The 19,151-nt window shown below is 48.1% G+C and overlaps 5 protein-coding genes across 13 annotated transcripts in view; 2 read left to right on the top strand and 3 right to left on the bottom strand.

The window, feature by feature from the left end:
* The window catches only part of LOC121598634, a 63,599-nt gene extending 54,792 nt beyond the window's left edge, over nt 1–8,807 (bottom strand). For 2 of the 8 annotated variants that reach the window (XM_041925751.1, XM_041925759.1), the window contains exons 1-2: nt 8,641–8,807; nt 6,257–7,038 (exon numbers count right to left, since the gene is read on the bottom strand). In XM_041925751.1, coding sequence (XP_041781685.1) covers nt 6,257–6,683 — 427 coding nt within the window. In that variant the 5' untranslated portion in view covers nt 6,684–7,038; nt 8,641–8,807. The other 6 variants (XM_041925753.1, XM_041925752.1, XM_041925754.1 and 3 more) reach the window with 6 other exon arrangements.
* An 855-nt stretch (nt 8,808–9,662) lies between these two features.
* Nucleotides 9,663–11,689, bottom strand: LOC121600141 (membrane-bound transcription factor site-2 protease). The gene is made up of 2 exons (XM_041928468.1): nt 11,419–11,689; nt 9,663–11,351 (listed from the first exon to the last, which is right to left on the bottom strand). The coding sequence occupies exons 1-2, from the start codon at nt 11,491–11,493 to the stop codon at nt 9,888–9,890; spliced, it is 1,539 nt and encodes a 512-aa protein (XP_041784402.1). The 5' UTR covers nt 11,494–11,689; the 3' UTR covers nt 9,663–9,887.
* A 548-nt stretch (nt 11,690–12,237) lies between these two features.
* LOC121600208 (myrosinase-binding protein 2-like) lies at nt 12,238–13,392 on the top strand. Its single transcript, XM_041928623.1, has 2 exons — nt 12,238–12,417; nt 13,082–13,392. Exons 1-2 carry the CDS (start codon nt 12,338–12,340, stop codon nt 13,203–13,205), a joined length of 204 nt encoding a protein of 67 aa, XP_041784557.1. The 5' UTR covers nt 12,238–12,337; the 3' UTR covers nt 13,206–13,392.
* Nucleotides 13,393–14,225: 833 nt separating this feature from the next.
* Nucleotides 14,226–17,112, top strand: LOC121598453 (sentrin-specific protease 1-like). 2 transcript variants are annotated; one of them, XM_041925336.1, is made up of 2 exons: nt 14,226–14,579; nt 14,702–17,112. In XM_041925336.1, the coding sequence occupies exon 2, from the start codon at nt 14,900–14,902 to the stop codon at nt 17,018–17,020; it is 2,121 nt and encodes a 706-aa protein (XP_041781270.1). In that variant the 5' UTR covers nt 14,226–14,579; nt 14,702–14,899; the 3' UTR covers nt 17,021–17,112. The 2 variants fall into 2 exon arrangements, with proteins under 2 accessions (XP_041781270.1, XP_041781271.1); XM_041925337.1 differs by having other exon boundaries at nt 14,226–14,990; nt 15,066–17,112.
* A 142-nt stretch (nt 17,113–17,254) lies between these two features.
* On the bottom strand, nt 17,255–19,063 carry LOC121598455 (E3 ubiquitin-protein ligase TM129). The gene is made up of 3 exons (XM_041925339.1): nt 18,495–19,063; nt 17,935–18,064; nt 17,255–17,855 (listed from the first exon to the last, which is right to left on the bottom strand). The coding sequence occupies exons 1-3, from the start codon at nt 18,962–18,964 to the stop codon at nt 17,271–17,273; spliced, it is 1,185 nt and encodes a 394-aa protein (XP_041781273.1). The 5' UTR covers nt 18,965–19,063; the 3' UTR covers nt 17,255–17,270.
* Nucleotides 19,064–19,151: the final 88 nt, after the last annotated feature.

Below are 19,151 nucleotides of genomic sequence, written 5' to 3'. Positions count from 1 at the left end.
GCAATGTGCTTGTTGTCATGCATTTCATATCGCTGTGTTTTTTTTAACACTGCACATGCACTTCGTTTATAGGTCTTTGGTGCGAAGGTCGGCTCCGGTCAACTCCGGACGACTCCGTGCAACTCATGACGACTCTCGATAATGCTGGGCGGACCTACCTTCCGGAGTGGGTTCCGAATTTATCGGAGTCTGATCGGCCATCTTTACTCATTACTACTTTAGAACCATTTTTCATAGAAAAAAATCATTCATTTCAGTGCAACTGGTGGCATTGTTTACAATTTGAACGTAAAAAGTAGGTGTATCCATTAAGTTCAAAACATTTCTCCTACCCTGTAATGTAAACCAACACCACTGAATGTACACAAACAACGCTATTGTATGTGGTGCTGCTGGGAGGTCATTTGCTTTTCGCTACCTTAAATAGGTTCGTTTTGAACTTTATCAAACTCACCTGTTCAACCGTTCAACAAAGGTGGTTGGGTCTAAGGATGCGGGGCAAAATTTACGATTTCGTGCCAGAGGTAAATTTGGCAGTACACTACTGTGCCACGATAATAACCAACACAACAAAAACAACAGTAAAAGGATGGAATAACTTCACGGCCAGCCCCTGGTAAGGCTTCGGAGCCCACTGGCTGGACAAAATTTACAAACAGTTCACGCTTGTTGTAATCCCAAACACGTGGTGGGATGTGATGTTGAATGCGCTACCCAACACCTCCACCACACCGCGATTTTACAACTCATGCACACACCTACAACCACACTGGTGGTGGTTGTCTTTTGTTTCAACCTTTGTGTACATTCCATTGCGAGCACAACCCCGCCCGAAAGGATACGGAACAGTGCTTGCTGAAGCGACGGATGTAAAAGGGGTTAGTAGCAATTCGTGTACTAATCATATTGTGTCACGGTAACGACTGAACTAAAAAAGTACCTGATTTCATGCAAGCCTAGACCCTTTTTCCGTATCCGTTTGATGGCTGTCGTTGGAAAAATCAGACACAAAGCACGAAGCTTCATATCTGTATTACAAAGAAAGCCGTACAATCGGCAGGCGTTGTTACATGTTTTCCATCATGTGGAACTTATTGTTCATAGCATATCGTTTCAAGTATGATGCAGTGGCGTCATTTGAAATTTATGCACATTGCGTGTTGTAAAATTGTCCCTTCCGTTGATTGAAGTAATTTTTTTTATCACAATCTTTAGCTTCATTTCCATTGATGAATAGAAATAACAGAAAATGATTACCGTGTTTATATCAAAGTTAAATTTCGTTAAAAAGCTAATCTTCTCTGGAAATATAGCTATAATAAAAGCAAGGAGAGAAACCTACAACAATTTTTTTCCGATCAACTGCTAGCCATGCCGGAGCAAAACATGCCGGACGATGTGCATTCGTGCGAGAGCTGCGGTAATGCTTTGACCTTCGCACACTTTGCAAAGGAAATTATGCTAACAATCTTGTCTCTATCCCTTCTTATTGCCCAGCCACTTAAGCCCGGGGCCACTGCAATGCGGCCCCTGCGTCAATGACCTTAAGCTTCTCCGATTTTAAAACGATAAATACACCCAGCTCATTCTCGCTCGTTCGGAGAGCAAAGCAAAACGCAATATTGCTTAAAGTATTTGCAGCGATAAAAGTTTTGTTTGCACCATCCTTTTGCAGTGAGCTGAAAATACTTATTTCAACAAACAATTTATATTAAAAGAAAATTGAGCACATTTACATACCCTCTGCTTTCAGATTCGCTGATCGATCGGCTACTGAGGGGAAAAGTTTTCCATCAACGCGCTCTCACCTGTTGGTGTGCTGCTGATGGTTTGAAGCATTTTCATTGACTAACCAAGCGAAAAAGAGCAATGAAAAAGGGATTGTTTAGGGTGTGTGTGTGTTTTTTTTTTTTTGCAATACTTTGGTTGTTTACCGGTCAGGGGGTTTCTCTCGGCGGGCCGAGAGTTTTCCATTTCTTTTCCTTTACCGACAGTGATTAATCACCGGACGGTACCGAGGTTGCAAAGGGTGAAGGAACGGTTTCAATATGGAAAAGTAAATATCGATCTTTGGTTGCTTTGGCAATACATTGAGATGATTTACAGCAAAAGCTTAGTTTCTTTTGATTCTGTAATTCTGATTTAATTTTATAATTTTGTTAAATGAATTCATTAATTGTTAGTATTTTGAAAGAGATTTCTTGGCATCACAACTTTGATTAGGAGGACATAATTGTTAATAGTAAGTTTCTCTCAGATTGATATTACTTGCACCAATCATCAATAAAACATATTATTCATTTGTAAGTTGCATCTTAGTACTGAGAACCGCGTAAACTTTAAAATTCTTATATATTCCCAGATATTGCGATGCTGGAATTGGATTACATTAGCAAAAGCTTTTTTTCCAAAGTGAGATTCAGTCGTTCATCACATTGCAAACTTTTATCGAGCTTGATGGAGAGGCGGTAATGTACGTTACGATCTCAGCGAGCAAATGTGTCTATCCCACTGCACGCTCAAAAATTCAAACGAAATAAAGAAACAACCCATAACATTCGGAAAGGCGGCGAGAGCATATCATAACATTTCGAGTGTTATGAAAAGAGGTTTATGAATACGCGTACGCCCTTTGCTTTCAGTAAAATGATAGACTCGCACACATGCTTAACGGTCGAAACGTGATCTTTGCTCGTAAAGTTGCCATTCGGATGCTTTTGCAAAGCGCTCCGTTCGCTAACCGCTTTGGCACGAACGTGCACGTGTGTGAAATATTTTATCAAATCGCCGGAGTTTCAAGGATACGGCATTGCCAACCAGTCACTGTGAGTTTGCTCAGGATCGAATGGGATTGGGAACTCCAAAAAGCAAAATGCGATACACGCAAAACAGGGACGCATCTTGTATTCTTGTTTCACCGATTAAAATCGCTTCATCCTGCAGGACACACGCAGGATGGGTTTCTTATCCCTTTCCGTACTTTTTTCCCCCAATGGCCAAAGCGAATGAAAGGATTTTCAATTCCAGCTTCATGTTTTGCGGGGAAATTGAATCCGATAAAACAGTCACCGATGGAGGGCGGAGAATTTGAAATTGCTGACCGCCCACCGTACACCGAACCGATATCACATCCGATTAAGGCGAAAAAGAGGAATGATGACAGGATGCAAAAGTGAAAGGATTGCTCTTGGTAGTCGGTGGCTAGTGGCAAGTAGCCTGAATCGATGTGTGTGTGTGTGTGCCTCCGTTCCCAACCGATCGATAGCTTTGTTTGCGAGTTTTCGGTCAGGTTCGACGATTATGGTGCAGAGGAGTAGAATTCGCAGCGCGACCGCATTGCAGCAGAGGACGCTGGATGCTTCAGGCAATCGGGTGAAGATAGTCGTTGCCTGCAGGGCGTACCGTAGAGCAAAGTTAAACATTGTTGAAGAGAGAGAGAAAGAGATGTCTGCACGAAAACTTGCTTTTAATCGTAAGCACAAATTTATTCAAATCGAAACACATGTATCGAAGGGTGGTGGTTAAATAGCCATCGTCCCATCGGCCATTGGATTGACATTAATGCTACAGAACAGTTTGTAGTGGAGAGTGGGTAGCAGCACATTTTAATCATATTATTTTGCGATATGTTTGTGTTGCTTCAAAGCGTACGAGAGCGTTGAATTATGGTATGAATGTTTCACAGACCATTCGAGTTAATTTAATTGAACTAGTTGCTGAAGGAGGGAAATCTGTCCTAGGACATGAAAAATTATATTTAAGCCGTCCTTTCTAAATAAAAAAAGTATCTATTTATACACATTTTCACCAAGAAGACGATGCAATGGTCTGTTGTATGAAATTAAATTCAAATATAAGATTAACAAAATATTAAACGTTCACAGTGAAGGTTAGCATAACTTCAAACAAAACCGCAAGCGTATAAATATGCGCGCACAACATTTCATTCCCACATTTCATTAGGCGAATCTGCCGTTAGTTAACATTCAAGCGTCTGTGAATTTTCATACGAACGTACACTGAACCGTATAGCTAAACACATGCACACCCGGCAGCAAAAAAAAAGCAATGGCACACCCACCACCACCTTTGGCTCATGCAAATTCCGTCTAATCATTATTCGATTTTTATGTGCCAACCGGTGATACAATCGATTTCACCAAGCGGGCGGCATTCCGTTGGACGAGTGAACAGAAACTGTTCCTAAGCGCCGCGTAACGTTTTATTTTCGCGACTCAAAATGGCAAAACAACTTTACGCAGCGGAAAAGGTACGCAAACAGCAGTGGAGAAAAATCGACCCGCAACGTTCCCGAAGCACTGGAAGGCAACGCGTAAACGGAATGTGGCATAAATGGTGGCACAACAAAACGCTGCAACTATCGGGTTCGGCGTTGTTTGTAATTTTTTTTTAAAATTTGCTTTGGAGATGGACATGGGGGGAGAAAGATCCACAAAACAAATGATTAATAGTTTGTTTGTATTGGATGGGTTTTTGTTTCCAAATTTTGTTTGAATATATTTAGGGTAGTTTTTGTTTCCATGCCATCGAATAGCGTGAGAGGAATTATTTCATTGTCAAACGTCAAATTCATCATTCTTCAACTCCTTAACAGAATTGAGATGGCTCAAACAATGTTTTACAGGATTCGCTATCAGGAATTAAGGCTGGTCAGACGCATAAAATGTACCTCGTGTACCGTTATGATTAAAACTACGGACAGCTTAAAACTCCGGACCATCGGCATGTGTTTATTGAATTTCTTCATATCCAGTCTCTGGCTATAACGCTTTTTAATTTTAAATTATTGCCATGATATACTAGAATAAATTAAAAATGTGTCACCACCGGCGGCTCAATATGATGTAAGCTGAATATGATTAAAAACATCGTTGTAATTTAAAGATTTTTTTCTAAATGTTTCGAGTAGCATTATTGGAAACCTTTTTTTTCAAATGTAGAAGGTTTGCTTTAGTAAAGTGAGTTGTATAAAGGTTTGATCGATTAATATTGAATTAGTAAGCAACTATTAAATCTTTAAAAATATCTTCAGTGTGTCTGTTAAACCGTTTAAAGAGGACGGAATAATAATAAACAATAGCGCATAATACGAATCCAGGAAGGAAATAAGGAAGGAATAGGAATAACTTAAGCTAGATGCAAATCGAACATACGATGAACTTTAGTAAAATTAAATAAAAATATTGTACATAAATTGTGCCTTTGATCCAATGTCCAATTTTTCGGCACGAACCTTCGAACCCTTCATTCGTTGGCTTGGCAAAAAGTATGATTAACTAACGTACCAGAGGAGTATCTGTATCATTCTAACCACACGACTGATGTACTACCAACAACCCTCACATACCACCACACAGGGCAAACACGCATTCACATTCACAAAATCATCTAAAGCTTCCTTCCTGGAAGCGATATTACACCTAATCCCGGGAAAGCTTCGCCCAGTGGATTATTGCGAACAGGGCAGATGATTAATTTGTCGTTAGTTTTAATGAGTTGCAAAGCACTTGACACATATTGGTGGAATGGTGACAGCTGCTGGTCGCGATAAGAAAATCGCTTCGGACGGGATACTGGTTGGGGGATGGGATTGTGATTAATGAGGCTGGAATGTGGCAGCTGCGGGTGTGCGGAGGTGAGGTGAAGCGAAAGTAATAAAGCGTATCATTTCCATCTCGATCGACACTGGAAGAGGTGCCGCCTGGAAGAACGAAAGTTAAGTGGTTTAGTATTGAATATTAAATCAATACACTACTCACAATACATTACATGTGTTGGACAATGTATTATTTGTATTTATGAAATGTATTTATCTTTTCTTATCTTTATATACATTTCAAAGTAAATTGTGTTTATCAGGATATATTTTACAATATGTTCGATTATTTGTATAATACAGATAAGTTTAATGAGATGCTGAAAAAATAATAAAACATAAAAAATGGCAATGATCATTACTGTTACGATTATGGTTTCCATTCACGTGTCAATCAATTTATCTAATTATAGTAATATTAAACTTATTAAAATAGTAGTTATTTGCTACTTTGCACAACGTTGCAAACATAAAGAGCATGAATAAATACAAACAACATCCATAAACATGAAAGCCCACTGTACAAACAGCATAAATGCGAAAGCAACACACAGAGAACAGCACACCAAAGCAAACAGCCTACGGAAACGACCAGATCTACTAAGCGTACAGTACACTAAGCACCGAGTCGACACTTACCGCTGGAATTGTGGTTCGCATTGTTGTTGTTGTTGTTGTTATTGTTCCCATTGTTGTGGTTACTGTTGTGGTTGTTGTTAATGTTGTTGCTGTGGTGGTGGTGGCTCTGTTGCTGGCTGGCCGCATGTTTCTGGGCGTCGCCGTGCGCCACCATACCGTGCCCGGCGTTCGGCAGCTTGCCGGCCATACCGCCGACCACCGGCAGCGAGTTGGCGTGCGCCAGATTGATCGGATGGTGGAGCCCGTGGGCGCTGGCATGGTCGGCCGTCGTCTGTATCGCGGACAGCGGTATCGCGAGACAGTTGTTCCCGGGCGCCTGCAGGCAGTCCTGCTCCGACTTCGGCAGTGGCGAGTAGGCGATAATGGACCCCCGGCCCGAGGATGGGCTGATACGGTTGTACCGCCCACCGGTTAGCTTGTCACTCATCTTGTGCTGCCGGTGCGGCGACTGGCGCGGCGAGGAACGGACGGGCACGGGCGGGCACGGTGTGCGACGCGCTCGAACGGTCGAAGGATCCGGCTGGTGGTCAGTGTCAGATCCGGCACGTGCCGATCCGTACTGATCATTCTAGGCGTTCCCCGGTCCCGAACGAAACGAGCAACACGAGCTTTTTGGGGAACTGCTACTGCATGGTTGCGTCCGAAGCGTTTCAACAACGATTGAAATTTGGGGCGCTCCGTTTGCTCTTCACACTTGCTCTAACAAGCACTGGGTGCCGTCGGAGCTCTGTCACGATAAAGCACTTGAAAATTAACCTTCGCTAGATCCGTTAAACCAAACACTGATAAAGAGAAGAAATCACTTTAATTTCACATGTGATGTGCGGTTGTGCAATTATCCCGTGTTCAAGTTAGCCCACGGCTCTGCACAGCCTACTACGGAGCAAGCGACGAACACTACTAACGTTTCCGTCGGACTCAATGGCCCAATTTCCACCTTTTCCACAGCACTCGATGAGGATCAAAATCAAAGGTTGAGAAAAATCAAACCATTTTGACACATTTTAAGCACAAAACTTCAAACACTGTGGCCGAAAGGAAGTGCACGAGATGCACCCTCTTCAGATCGTATCGTATTTCAGACACACGCACACACACACACACACAGTTCACACGCGACGGCACAAAATGAAGCATTTCGACGCTTGCTTGATGGCGGGATTTCCCACACACGCCCGGCTCCTCTACGAACAGCCTGTTTGTTGTCACTTTCGCATACTTTTTTGCATTCTCTTTAAATCCCTTCCCCCAGTACCAGTTTCCCCACGAAAAGAAAACCCCACTGAACGGATGAAGAGTTTTCCCACATCAAAAAAATTAAAAAAAAAAAATTGGCGATGCTGCCAGTACCACGGTGCGGTGTGGATGGCGCAAGGGGTTTTCGAAAGAAATTTCCGTTTTTTACCGCTATAATTAGATGGGGCACCGCTAGTGTAAGTAGCAGCATCAACAATCATCATCATCAGCAGCATCCGCCTTGCCGGTGGTGGTCCGTGGTCTCTCTCGCTCTGTCTCGCTTCCTATTGGATTGGATCGTTCCCATGGTCGCGCTCGCGGTGTCGGTCTTGCGGGGTATCACGTACAGTTCTGATCGTTATCTTGATCAAGCACCCCTTCTTTACCCTTTTCGCCGAAAGAAAAGCCAAAAAAAACGCTCTAAGTTTATCTTAACCTTTTTGATTTGCTTAAGACCATCGCGATCCCGACGCTTCTGCCTCGTACTAATGGGTCTCGAGTTGGGTATAAATGGGTATAAAAAGGCAAAAAACAATGAAAAAATGCAATTAACATTTTGTTTTCGGTTGACGATCTGTGGTGGAGATTTTGCTCGCTTCATTTCGTCTGGTACCGAGAGGCACGATTACTGTAAAGGTCCAACCGGTTGCACATTTTGAGCGTATATTGCATAATTTTGCAGTTGCAAGTGGTGCAGTTTTAAACACAATTTAGTTCCACTTTCCTGAGCTTCACGCAAAAATGCATTTCCAAATTCCAATAGATTATGCTTTCTTCGAAACGGCACGGAAACCTTCGCATGTCCTCGCACCACTGTCCGTAAACAACCATGTGCCCTCTCAAGGGTGTGCGGCCGTAAGCCGTGTGTGCCCTACGCAACTGACACGGCTCATGAACGTAAAACAAACAAAAAAATCACTATCAAAATTCCACCTTCGCGAGTAAAACGCGTCCGAACACCCTTGCTGACACACACCGACACACACATGCAAAAAACCGGGCCTCCGCGTGCTCACACACGAATGCCGAATAGCGTGTGTGGTGGCGTGGTTGGCGCATCCGAAACACGGGGGGAAATGCCCCGGTCAGTACAAGAAGCGGGTGGGATTTGAACCAAAAAAAAAAAAAACGTAAAGAAAACCACACACAGTCGACACAAACCGACACCAAACTGTCACGCGGCCGTTGCAGCACTACACGCGCTCGCGTTTTCGCGTTCGTCGCACTTTTACTGCCCGGGACAAGAAGAAAAAACGAAAAGGACGAAACGGTCAACTGCTACCGCACTGCTCGGAAGCGTACCAACGACTACTACGATTGCAAACGGAGGGGACTAAACCGTACCACGAAGGGAACGAATTTTCCGCATACGAAAAAAGGCGCCCGCCAGTGTTGAGAGTGAGAGAAAGCGAGCGCGCGCGCTCGTTGGAGCGATATGGCGAGAGAACGAGCGAGTGCGTGCGAGCGAAGAAGTAGCTGCGGTAGTTGTAGGCTTCGAGCTCGCTGGTGCACCGTTTTCCGTTCCCGGAGCCCTTTCGAGGGAACAGCGTGCAGCGTGGGGGTAAGAAAAGAAGTAGGATTAAAGTGGGGAAGCAAAAGAAAAAAAATGGTTTTTAAATCCTCTCCGGAAGCTTATCTAGGACTTTTTAAAAAGGAATCAATGCCAAGGGAAGGAGAGCCTCGAGTTGGGCTTTGTTGATGTTTTTTCGTCCTGTTGCGGGAGATGCGAATTATGCTGCTCGCATGGGCAGAGAGCAACCGAAATTCGGCTGAGAAGGTCGGAGAACGGATCCGATTGAGCGTAGGGCTAGGTACACCATCTCCCCCCAGGCTTTGGCCGTTTGCTCTGCTTTGTTTGTAGCGTTTCTTCTTTCGCCTTTGCTGGACAGCTGATCCGAGAACATGTGCTCAAGAGCGCAGTTTTCCTCCACACTGAAGTCCATTGACAACAGCAGGATGTTTGGAAAATGTCCACTTTGGCTGTAAGTATCATCGTCTTAACTAAGTTTTAGTTTTAGATCCGTGATCATGTTTATTCTATCGGTTAATATCAATACACATTATGTATGTTTTGTCTTGTTTTGTTTTCCTCTTTTGTCTGCTATAAATGATTGTAATCAGTGTAATAGCTGCTGCTAATAGTATGCTTATACCATTTTTATGTGACTAATTGTTTGCTTAACAAATGCGTCGTACCCCGTGTACCTTCCACTCAGAAGGCGTGTGATACCTTGCAGTCAAAATGTTTAAAATTGCATTACCTCTGCATACCTGCTCGGTGTGCTTTCCTACCCGCTAGCGCACTGCGTAGCGTAAGCGTGAATTTCCTACATAAATGGAATTCGATGTTTTTTTGTTGTTTATGGCGATGATTTATGGCCTACCCGCCACTTATTCATACGGACACCAGCCGGGAGAGCGACAGCCAGAACACCTTCGCCACCAGTATGAACACGAACAGCGTGCCGACCACGTTGACGGCGAGCGAAATCATGTCCCGCTTGCTTTTCTGCGGTATCCGCTGCTGGATCGCACCGTCCGACAGCAGTGCATTGACGATGTGCTGCCCATCGAAGCCGTAGCACGGCATCACGTTGATGAACGCCAGCCCGATCGCAAACACGGTCACGTACTTGAGCAGCAGCTGGATCGAGTCGGCCAGCCGGGGCGCGAACAGGCCCGTCTTGGGGATGAAGCGCGACACGTGCACGGTGCGGGTCGCATCGCCCGGATGACCGATGTAGATCACGTCCGGCTTCGACTCGCGCCGTATCTGCATGATCGTGGTGTAGTTGCTGATGCTCGGCTTGAAGCAGTGCCCCTCCGCACACTGCCCATTGTGCTGGCAGTAGCCGAAGCTATTCTCAATCGTTTTGCGTATGTTGAGGCACATGTGCTGCGGCAGCGGCACGTCGTCCTCGTTCGCGTCCACCATGTACTCGAAGCAGCTGGACGCGGTATTGTCGCTGCCGCAGCACTCGATCAGCCCGTCGTTCTTGTGCGACATCGGGACGGACTCGTCGTTCAGGTGCACAAAGTCGGTCGAGACGCAGTAGGCGGGCGGCGAGTGGATCGTGTGCAGCAAACACTCGAACCAGCTGTCCTCGTGCCGGATCTCGCAGCTGTTGATCGACCGGACGATGTCGCCCTGCTCGAGTCCGCGCGCTCCCGCCATCGGGGAGTTGTTTTTCAGCGCCGTCACGATCACGCCGTCGCTGGTGCGGTAGAGCGCCGAGAAGAGGAACGGCGTGGCCATAAACAGCAGGTATGTTAGCAGGCCGAGCAGCAGATTGTGCCAGATGCCAGCGCACAGGACGCGCAGCTTCTTCCACAGGCGCAGCGTGTTCAGCAAGTCCGAGTCGAGCTGCGTGTACGCCATCGGGATGATTAGCAGCACGTGCAGCCCAAAGCCCCGGATCTGGACGTCCTCCAGCACCGCGGCCAGCCCGTGCCCGAGCTCGTGCACCACACTGTTGATGGCTAGGGCGGCCACGTAGTAGCCTAGCTCGTTGATGGGTAGGTTCACGCCTGGCACCACCAGATCGATCTCCACCATGCGGCGGGCCGCGGATGAGCGCGGATCGCCACCACCCGCCCCGCCGGTTGTGACTACCTTCGCCGACTGGCCGTGAAGGTTAGTTTGCAGCGAAGACACGACAATCATCACGATGGCAAAGGGCATCAGCACCAGGCTGAGGTAGACGCCCGCATTGAAGCTGCAGTCGAGTATTTTCGGATACTTTGTGCTCCATTTCACGATGGAGCGGTTCAGGGCCGTGGTGTGCCACTGAAGGCGTAGAAACTTGACCGTCAGTCCGGTCCCTCGCAGGAATGCATCGTACGGGTAGTGCATGCAGCTCTGCAAAGGAGGCACATTGCACATGAAAAAAAGCAAACAGAAACAAGTGCGGAAGCGAATACTGTACCTTAAAAAATCCGTCGAAAAACAACAGCACCACGTACAGCAGCACCACAACGCCTAAGATCACAATCAGCTCCATCGGCTGGCCGTCACTGGATTGGTCACTGGGCAGGAGGGAAGGAAACCAGCACGATAACCACCGGTTTTAGTACCAACGATACATTTTTGCGCTGTAAAACATTAAAAAACACGCAATTTTCCCACAACCACCGGCGAATTGGGCCGAATGTTTTGGTGTATTTTTTTTCTTTCGGTTTGTTGCTGTTCCGTTGCTGTCAACAGCAGCTGTCAAGCTGGCATGTGCAGCGCGCACCAGAGTGACCAGAAATACCGATGCATCTGTATTCCTACTACGGACGTCACACGAAGCGTAAACTTTGGCGTAAACTGGATTTCAGCCATATTTATAAAAATATTTCACGACCTCGGTTAAAAAAACTGCCAAAATCCGTCGGCTCTTTCGCTTCTTGCTGATATGTCAGTTGAAAAAACCCAGTAGCCGAAAATCAGTACCATTTAAAACTGAAATATCAGTTAAATAAAAATTTGAACCGAAACTCGGCAACACAACATGCCGAGCACATACGTTAACACTGCTGTCACCGAGATAATCCGTCAAAATAACCGAGAATTCAGCTTTACTACTTGGATTAGCCGAGGCTCGGTATTCTATCTGTCATTCGCCATTCTGTTAATTTCGTGCTAATGAAACGAAAACCTTTCGGAGTGAGTGTGAAAAATTGATGTAAAATAAAAAATGTAAAAAAAAATGGAAAAAGAGTCTCTCAGCGTTAAAAAAAGAGAATCAGTAGTGTGCGATCGAGCACAGGTATGAAGCGGGGTTGGGGCTAGGAAACTCCATCAGCGCACGCAACCGGTGCTCTTCAGAGCGTCGCTCGGAGCAGTCCCTATTTAAGGATCAGATGTGGAAGCTAATCCGGTTGGTTCAACCTTTGCCAGACCGTTCAGACCTCCAGGATTCATTTCCGGTCACCTACACGAGGTAAGTATCAACACCCCAAGTGCCACAAATCCACTAAACGACCACTAAACGGCTTCTAAACGCCTCAAATTCTCTACCTAAACGGAATATAGAAAGACTTCGTTTAGCAGACGGCAAACGACTCATGCATTCTAAAAATAGCAAAAAAGCTGGTGGCGCCATCTGTTTGTGAGATACCCAACCTGTGGAGCTTCCTCGCTTGGAGGAGAGCTTTCTCATTTCCTCTGTACTGTTGTATGGTTTCGCATTGAAGTTATGCATCGCTAGAACTAGAACGGCGATACGATTGTTTAAATACTAAACTCCAACGGAAACCACCAGTACTGAAGCAAGTGAGATTTGAGTAATGGTCGTTGGTGTTGATACCCACGTATCTGACCACACGACCATTCATATAGATTTTTGCTCAGAAAGTTAGAAGGCTATATAGGTCATTATAAGATGAAACTTGTCGAAACACGTTGCAAGAAAAGGATAGCAATATAATGATGAGTTGTAATACGCCATCTATTGATTAAACTAATGAAGCTGTGAAGCTTTCATTTTTTTCCTATGGATATTCAATTTTCCAGTCGTTTAAGCTTAATCTGTGGCGCTTGGGACTCGATCACATGAAATCTAAAAAGGGTTTACTCAGACTTGTTTCACTCTGCCCGCTTTACAGAACCGTGCCTGTACCAGTGCCCGCTCCTTGTCCGGCTCATTTTCCTGTACCGGTACCACATCCAAACGCTGTGCCCCATCCGGCGGTTGAATCGGCGCCTGTCCCAACGCTTTCCATCACATAAAAAACCCATTTGATACGCAAATAAAATCACTAAAATAAAAATAAAATGTTTTTATATTTTGCCGAAATCTCGATTTGTTCTAACCGAATATCTCGGTTAAACGTAAACGTCAAAACAAAATGACATTAACCGAGATGTCGGCAACAGAAATTTAACCGAGATCTTTGCCGAGATCTCAGTTGTGCAGATCTCGGCAAAAATTAACCGAGATTCGGCAAAAATTTTTAAGAGTGTACAACCCTATAATCTTTTGACGAGAAGTTTACACTCTCCCATACAAATCAAGCTTCGTGTGACATCACTATACCGTTTTTTTATATGCCTACCGATTAGCTGTGTTTCGACGAAACGATTTCTACTTCAAAACTCCAGTCAAAACCACCGTTTCCCGTGGCAACGGAAAATCGAGCAGAGTTTAGCAAATCTTATTCATGCAATTCGTTTTTAGCTCATCATGATATAGCTGTCCTTTTCTTGCAATGTGTCCAGCTTAATCATATCCTATATACCATTCTTACTTTTGGAGCAAAAATCTGTTAGAATCGTAATGCGGTCAGACACACGTGTAAAAGCTCCATCGATTATTACTCAATTCCTACTTGTTCATATCCTAATGGTTCCTTAACGCTCCATTTTCAACCTTAATATTGTGCTAATCAGCTGCAAGTAAATATCCAGAGAGTACCAAGTGCTTGTTAAAAAGCTTTATGGTTCCACCAAGTACCGTTTCATCTGTTAATCGCCCACAAAGTACGACATCGCACCGATTTTTCGTTAAACAGCCCCAAATCAGCTATGGAGTTCGAGCTGGCTATTTTGGCTCATTCGTGTGACTGCTTTGAATCAATTCTAATCCATTCTTGAAATAAATAAAGCAATTGTTTTCTCGTTCCGAAAAACTTTTGTTGAGCAGATTAGTATTATTCTGGCCACACTGGAGAGCACATTGAACCCCGGATCGGATCCGTTCTTGCATCCAGCCGGCACGTACTGTTCCGACCATCGCTACCCGCACTCGAGCGCAAGCGAGTGAGAAAGAAACAGGCGCGAATGGCGTCGAGCGTGCGAGCGGGACCCCCTACAGCTCGCCGCACTGGTTCCGAAATGAGCAGACGCTGCCTGAACGCCGGAAAAGTGAGACGGAGACGAGTTCGCTGAATTGACATTACCACACCACCACACAAGCATTCTGACAAGTACCGTTTCCCCATCGTGTGTGCAGCAGCGCCCTGCGAGATTTTTGCGACCAATTTTGCCCGAAATGCATTTCTAAAAACCTGCATTTCCGATCGAAGAAGCATTCCGCAAGCATTGTCCGCCGTGGTGTGATGTAAATTCGGCACCGAAGCTGACCTGGTGCGTCCCGACAGCCAGGTGCGTCGTCGCTGCAGCGTGATATAGCGCGCGCGCCGCGCTTGCCCCCGTTTTTCGGCGTTTTTTTTATTTCAATTTTATTCTTCCTTCGCTGCCGACGGTGTGCGTTTCCCTGTTTCCAGCTTCTGTGTGTGTCGTCCGTCGGTGGCCTCACCAGAACCACGGCAGACAGAGTCGGACAACGGCTGTCAGCTCTCTCCCTGTGTGTGTGCGTGTGTATGCTTGTGTATAGTTCGCGTGCGTGTGTGTGTGCATCCTAATGTGATCCTGCGTTTTTTGTTGTTGTGTGTGTTGCACTCGGTTGGTCGGTTTTTTCGCAAATGAAGATGTTTCCCGAGACGCTCATATCGCGCCTGAAGCAGTTGCTGACGGGCGGTGGCGGTAGTGGCGGCAGCACCGACGGCAACGATCGTAAGCGAAAAAGTGTAACGCTGCTAGACGTCGATGCGAAAAAGCGCCGAATGACGACCCTGTCTTCGATTCCAGCGCCAGTGGAAGAGTCAATAGTGAGCAATCACCACCATCACCAACACAACAGTAGCAGCGGCAACAACAGCAGTAGTAGGCCACTGCTGCAGCAGAACGGCGCGCACGGGGGGCTTTCCAGCACGATGGCGAACGCACGGCGGCTCAGCGAAATCACCGACATGCCGCCGGTGAACCACCAGCACGTCCCGTACGTTCCCACGCTCGGCTTGGTGCAGCGGAACACACTTCCGGGTGTCGTCGGTAGCAGCCGAAGCAGCATCATCGGAACCGGTGGCGGCAACAGCAGCAACAGGAGCAGCACCGTCATCCACGATCGGTTCGGTGCATCAGCGCTGCGTCCGCTCGGGCGAAGAAACAACAATGGGCCTCCGCCGAGCTTGATCCCAATCAAGTACGCTACGGCACGGCCATCGATCGGTAGCCAGGGTAACGGCGGTACCAGCAGACCGTTCGCGGGGGGACTGTTCCGGCAGCAGCATCAGCACATCCCGGCCGCAGTTCCACGTCCCTCCGAACCCGGCAACGTGTCCCTGCTGGCGACGGATTTCAGCAACCTGCTCCGCTCCAAGAACAGCGTGACGCCGTCGACCGGGTCCGACGGTACGGGGGCAGCACTGGACCGCGATCTGAGCGTGCAGCGCGAGGTGCGACGGAAGTACGAAGCGTTGATGCAAAAGTTCATCCCGATCGCGAACAATCCCCCGGCACTGGGGGCGTACGAGCGGTACACGCGCAAACCCATCAACGGAGATGCGGTGCAGCGACCAGAAGCGACAGAAGCGGAGAAGAAGCACAGCGCCCCGCTGGAACTGACGGACGATGAAGAGGAGCATGTGCAGGATGTGAGCGATGCCAGCGATGACTGTGTGGAGGTGACGAGCAAATCGGCCGGCCGCCTGTTTACCACGATCGATCCGCACCAGCTGAGCGCCGCGCAGGAACGGGAGGCGGAGGAGCAATCGGCAGCGGCGGCGGCCGCCGCCCTCCTGCCCGAGCCGGTCAACTCCGTCCGGGCGCGGTTCGAGACGAAGCACGTGTTCCGGGACGACATCATACAGGACGTGCAGGCGCGGTACGGCAGCCTGTTCAGCCAGCGCAAGTCGCTGATCGAGCAGGAGCGGCACCGGCTCGGCAGCCTGCGCCAGTGCACGCAGCAGCAGGAGACGGAGGCGCGCAACAAGCTGCACCACTACGTCTGCTCGTTCTACAAGTTCGACGTGCTGGACGAGTCCGAGCTGAAGGAGGGTACGCCCGAGCCGGAGGTGGTGCCGCTGCCCGAGCTGACCCGGGAGCAGCTGGACGAGATGCAGCGCAAGCTGCGCACCGGCCACCAGGTGGTGATGGAGAAGTTCAACCTGCGCATCACCGGCAACGATCTCGTCACGCTGCAGGACATGAACTGGCTGAACGATGCGGTGATCAACTTCTACATGGAGCTGCTGCGCGAGCGGGGCGAGCAGAAGCGCGACCAGGGCCTGCCGAAGGTGTACACGATGAACACGTTCTTTCTGCCCCAGCTGCTGAAGATGGGCTACGGCGGGGTGCGGCGCTGGACGCGCAAGGTCGACCTGCTGGCGCACGATATGATCGTGGTGCCGGTGCACGTCGGCGGCATCCACTGGTGCATGGCGACGATCGATCTGCGGCGCAAGACGATCCACTACTACGACTCGATGGGTTCGCCCAACAACGCGGTGCTCAATGCGCTCGAGCAGTATCTGTGCGAGGAGTCGCTGGACAAGCGCAAGGCACCGTTCGACAAGACCGGGCTGACGAAGCAGAACATGCGCGACTGTCCGCGGCAGAAGAACGGCAGCGACTGCGGTGTGTTCAGCTGCATGTTTGCGGAGTTTCTGTCGCGCGACCACCCGATCACGTTCGACCAGTCGAACATGCCGTACTTCCGCAAGAAGATGACGGTCGAAATCATGCTCGGCAAGCTGCTGACGTAAGTGTGTGCAGGGGAAAACCGGGAGAAAGTAATGGAACAATGGAACAGGAAAAACCGCGGCAAACCTAATAAACCAACCAAGCTGATGATATACACACACATGCACCCAGCAAGAAAATGGAATTTTCTGCATTATTTTTTGACATAACTCGCGCAAGTACTCATCCTTCCCCGTGCATGTAAAACTTCCCCTCTTTGGCGGTCATCCTGAAGGGGAAAACACAGACTCACGCTGTACAGTGTATACACATTTATTGCTCCGTCTCCGGCTGCACCTCCTCTGCGGGCGGCGTCCGGCGCCCCTCGAGATAGCACACATCGCGCACGCAAAACCGTGCCCGGCACATCGGACAGGTCGTCTTCTTGCTGAGCCACGTGTCCCGCTCGGCCCGCTGCTGCTGCGACGCGAACCACGTCGCCAGACAGCTGACGCACCAGAGCGGCCGGCAGCCGCACGGCTGGCAGCGCTCCTGCTCGGGCAGTACCGAGCCGGCCGCGTCCACATCCAGACAGTACTTGGCAATCTTGACGTCCGGCTGGGCCTGCAGGCACGCCAAGCAGCAGTCGCCCTCGTCCGGCACGTACGCGCTCGGCACGGTCGGGTTTTGGGCGACCTCCTCCTTGAACGCTTCCACGAACCGCTCGGTCAGGGTGCGGAACTGCACCGAGGGCATCACCAGGATCGGTTGCTGCAGCCGGTCGCGCAGATCCTTGATGTGCACCACGTTGATGCGTATGATGAACGGCTTGATGCGGGACTGCTGCTGGGGCTTCACGCCGATATTGACGAACTCGGCCGACTCGAGCGTGTCGGTGATCACCTCCTTGGTGTCGATCTGCGGTGTGTGCGGCGAAACAGGGAGTGGAAATTAGAGATCGGGGACGGGACAGGAGGAGCAGCATCCTACCACTCACCTTGTACGCGTACAGCAGTGCTTCACTCTGGGGGATGATATTGTGCACGTACATGTTCGTTTTAATGATCCAACTTTCCGTCACCACCAGGGTCGAGATAGCGTTGGAACGGATGATAATTTTGGTATCCCTGGTGAAAGAGAGAGAGAGATAGCAGAACCGATAGGATTGAATTAGTAAGAAGAAATGTGGGGAAACAAACGATGTGAGTCCTCGGGGGAACGTGTACGGTGTGCGCTAGCGAGAAGCAGTTGTTTATTTAATAATAAATATATGATACATTCAAACCCGATAAAGAAAGCAAAAAACACTCATCTCTTTTGGCCATGATCATGTCCCTCCTATACAGGGTTTTTCACGTATTCTCATACTAGTGGGACACTTTCATGACTCTTTCTTACAGGAAATACACGTTATATGAAAGGAATTGGATTCAATCGTATCTCATTTGGACAAATCCAATCGGAATTACCAAGGAGTCTATTCAAAAAGGGTTTCAAGGGATTCAAGAAAGTATCCCACATCTACGAGCACCCCTGAAAAATCCTCTATACACATACCTTCGATACTCGTCGTTAATGTTGGTCGCAACGGATCGCCAGTCGGGCAGCGTGGCGCTGGTCAGCAGCTGCAGCTGCTTCGCGATCGGATGGTTGCTCCAACCGTCCTGGGCCCAGTAAAAAACGGACACGGCGGCCACAATCAGCAGCGTGCCGGCAGCGCTACAGAACACATCCCAGACCGTTTCCCCCAACGGCGAAGGTTGCCGCTGCACCACCATCATCTCGTCCGGGTTGGCCCACATCATCAGCCAGATGAAGAGGACGTAGATGAACGGCATGGCCGAGTGGATCAGCAGCTTCACGCTGGTCGACTTTAGCTGGTACATGACGTAGTCCGTGTCGGCGGACAGGTAGCGCGAGCAGAGATGGTCCACCGTCAGCCCGACCGATTCCATCTCGGCCGTCGGGAAGATGGTGAAGAAAAATAGCATCACAAAGATGATGCCGTAAATGATGTGCGGCACCATTGTACTGTGGGGAGAGAACAATCTGAGGATGTGGAGGAGGAATGGGATTGCAAAAAAAAAAAAAAAAACTAAAGAACACAGCACGGGAAAACCGTGGCAAAACTGAAAGAAAAGGACCGTTTTTGGGAGAAAAACAAATAACCTAGTTGGCACTTGACGGCGAGCGGGAGCGACGTTTTGACAGCTG

Source organism: Anopheles merus, chromosome 3L (assembly GCF_017562075.2).
Source record: "Anopheles merus strain MAF chromosome 3L, AmerM5.1, whole genome shotgun sequence".
NCBI lineage: Eukaryota > Metazoa > Arthropoda > Insecta > Diptera > Culicidae > Anopheles > Anopheles merus.
The sequence above is the reverse complement of the archived record's forward strand: the minus strand, read 5'-3'. Positions and strand labels throughout refer to the sequence as shown.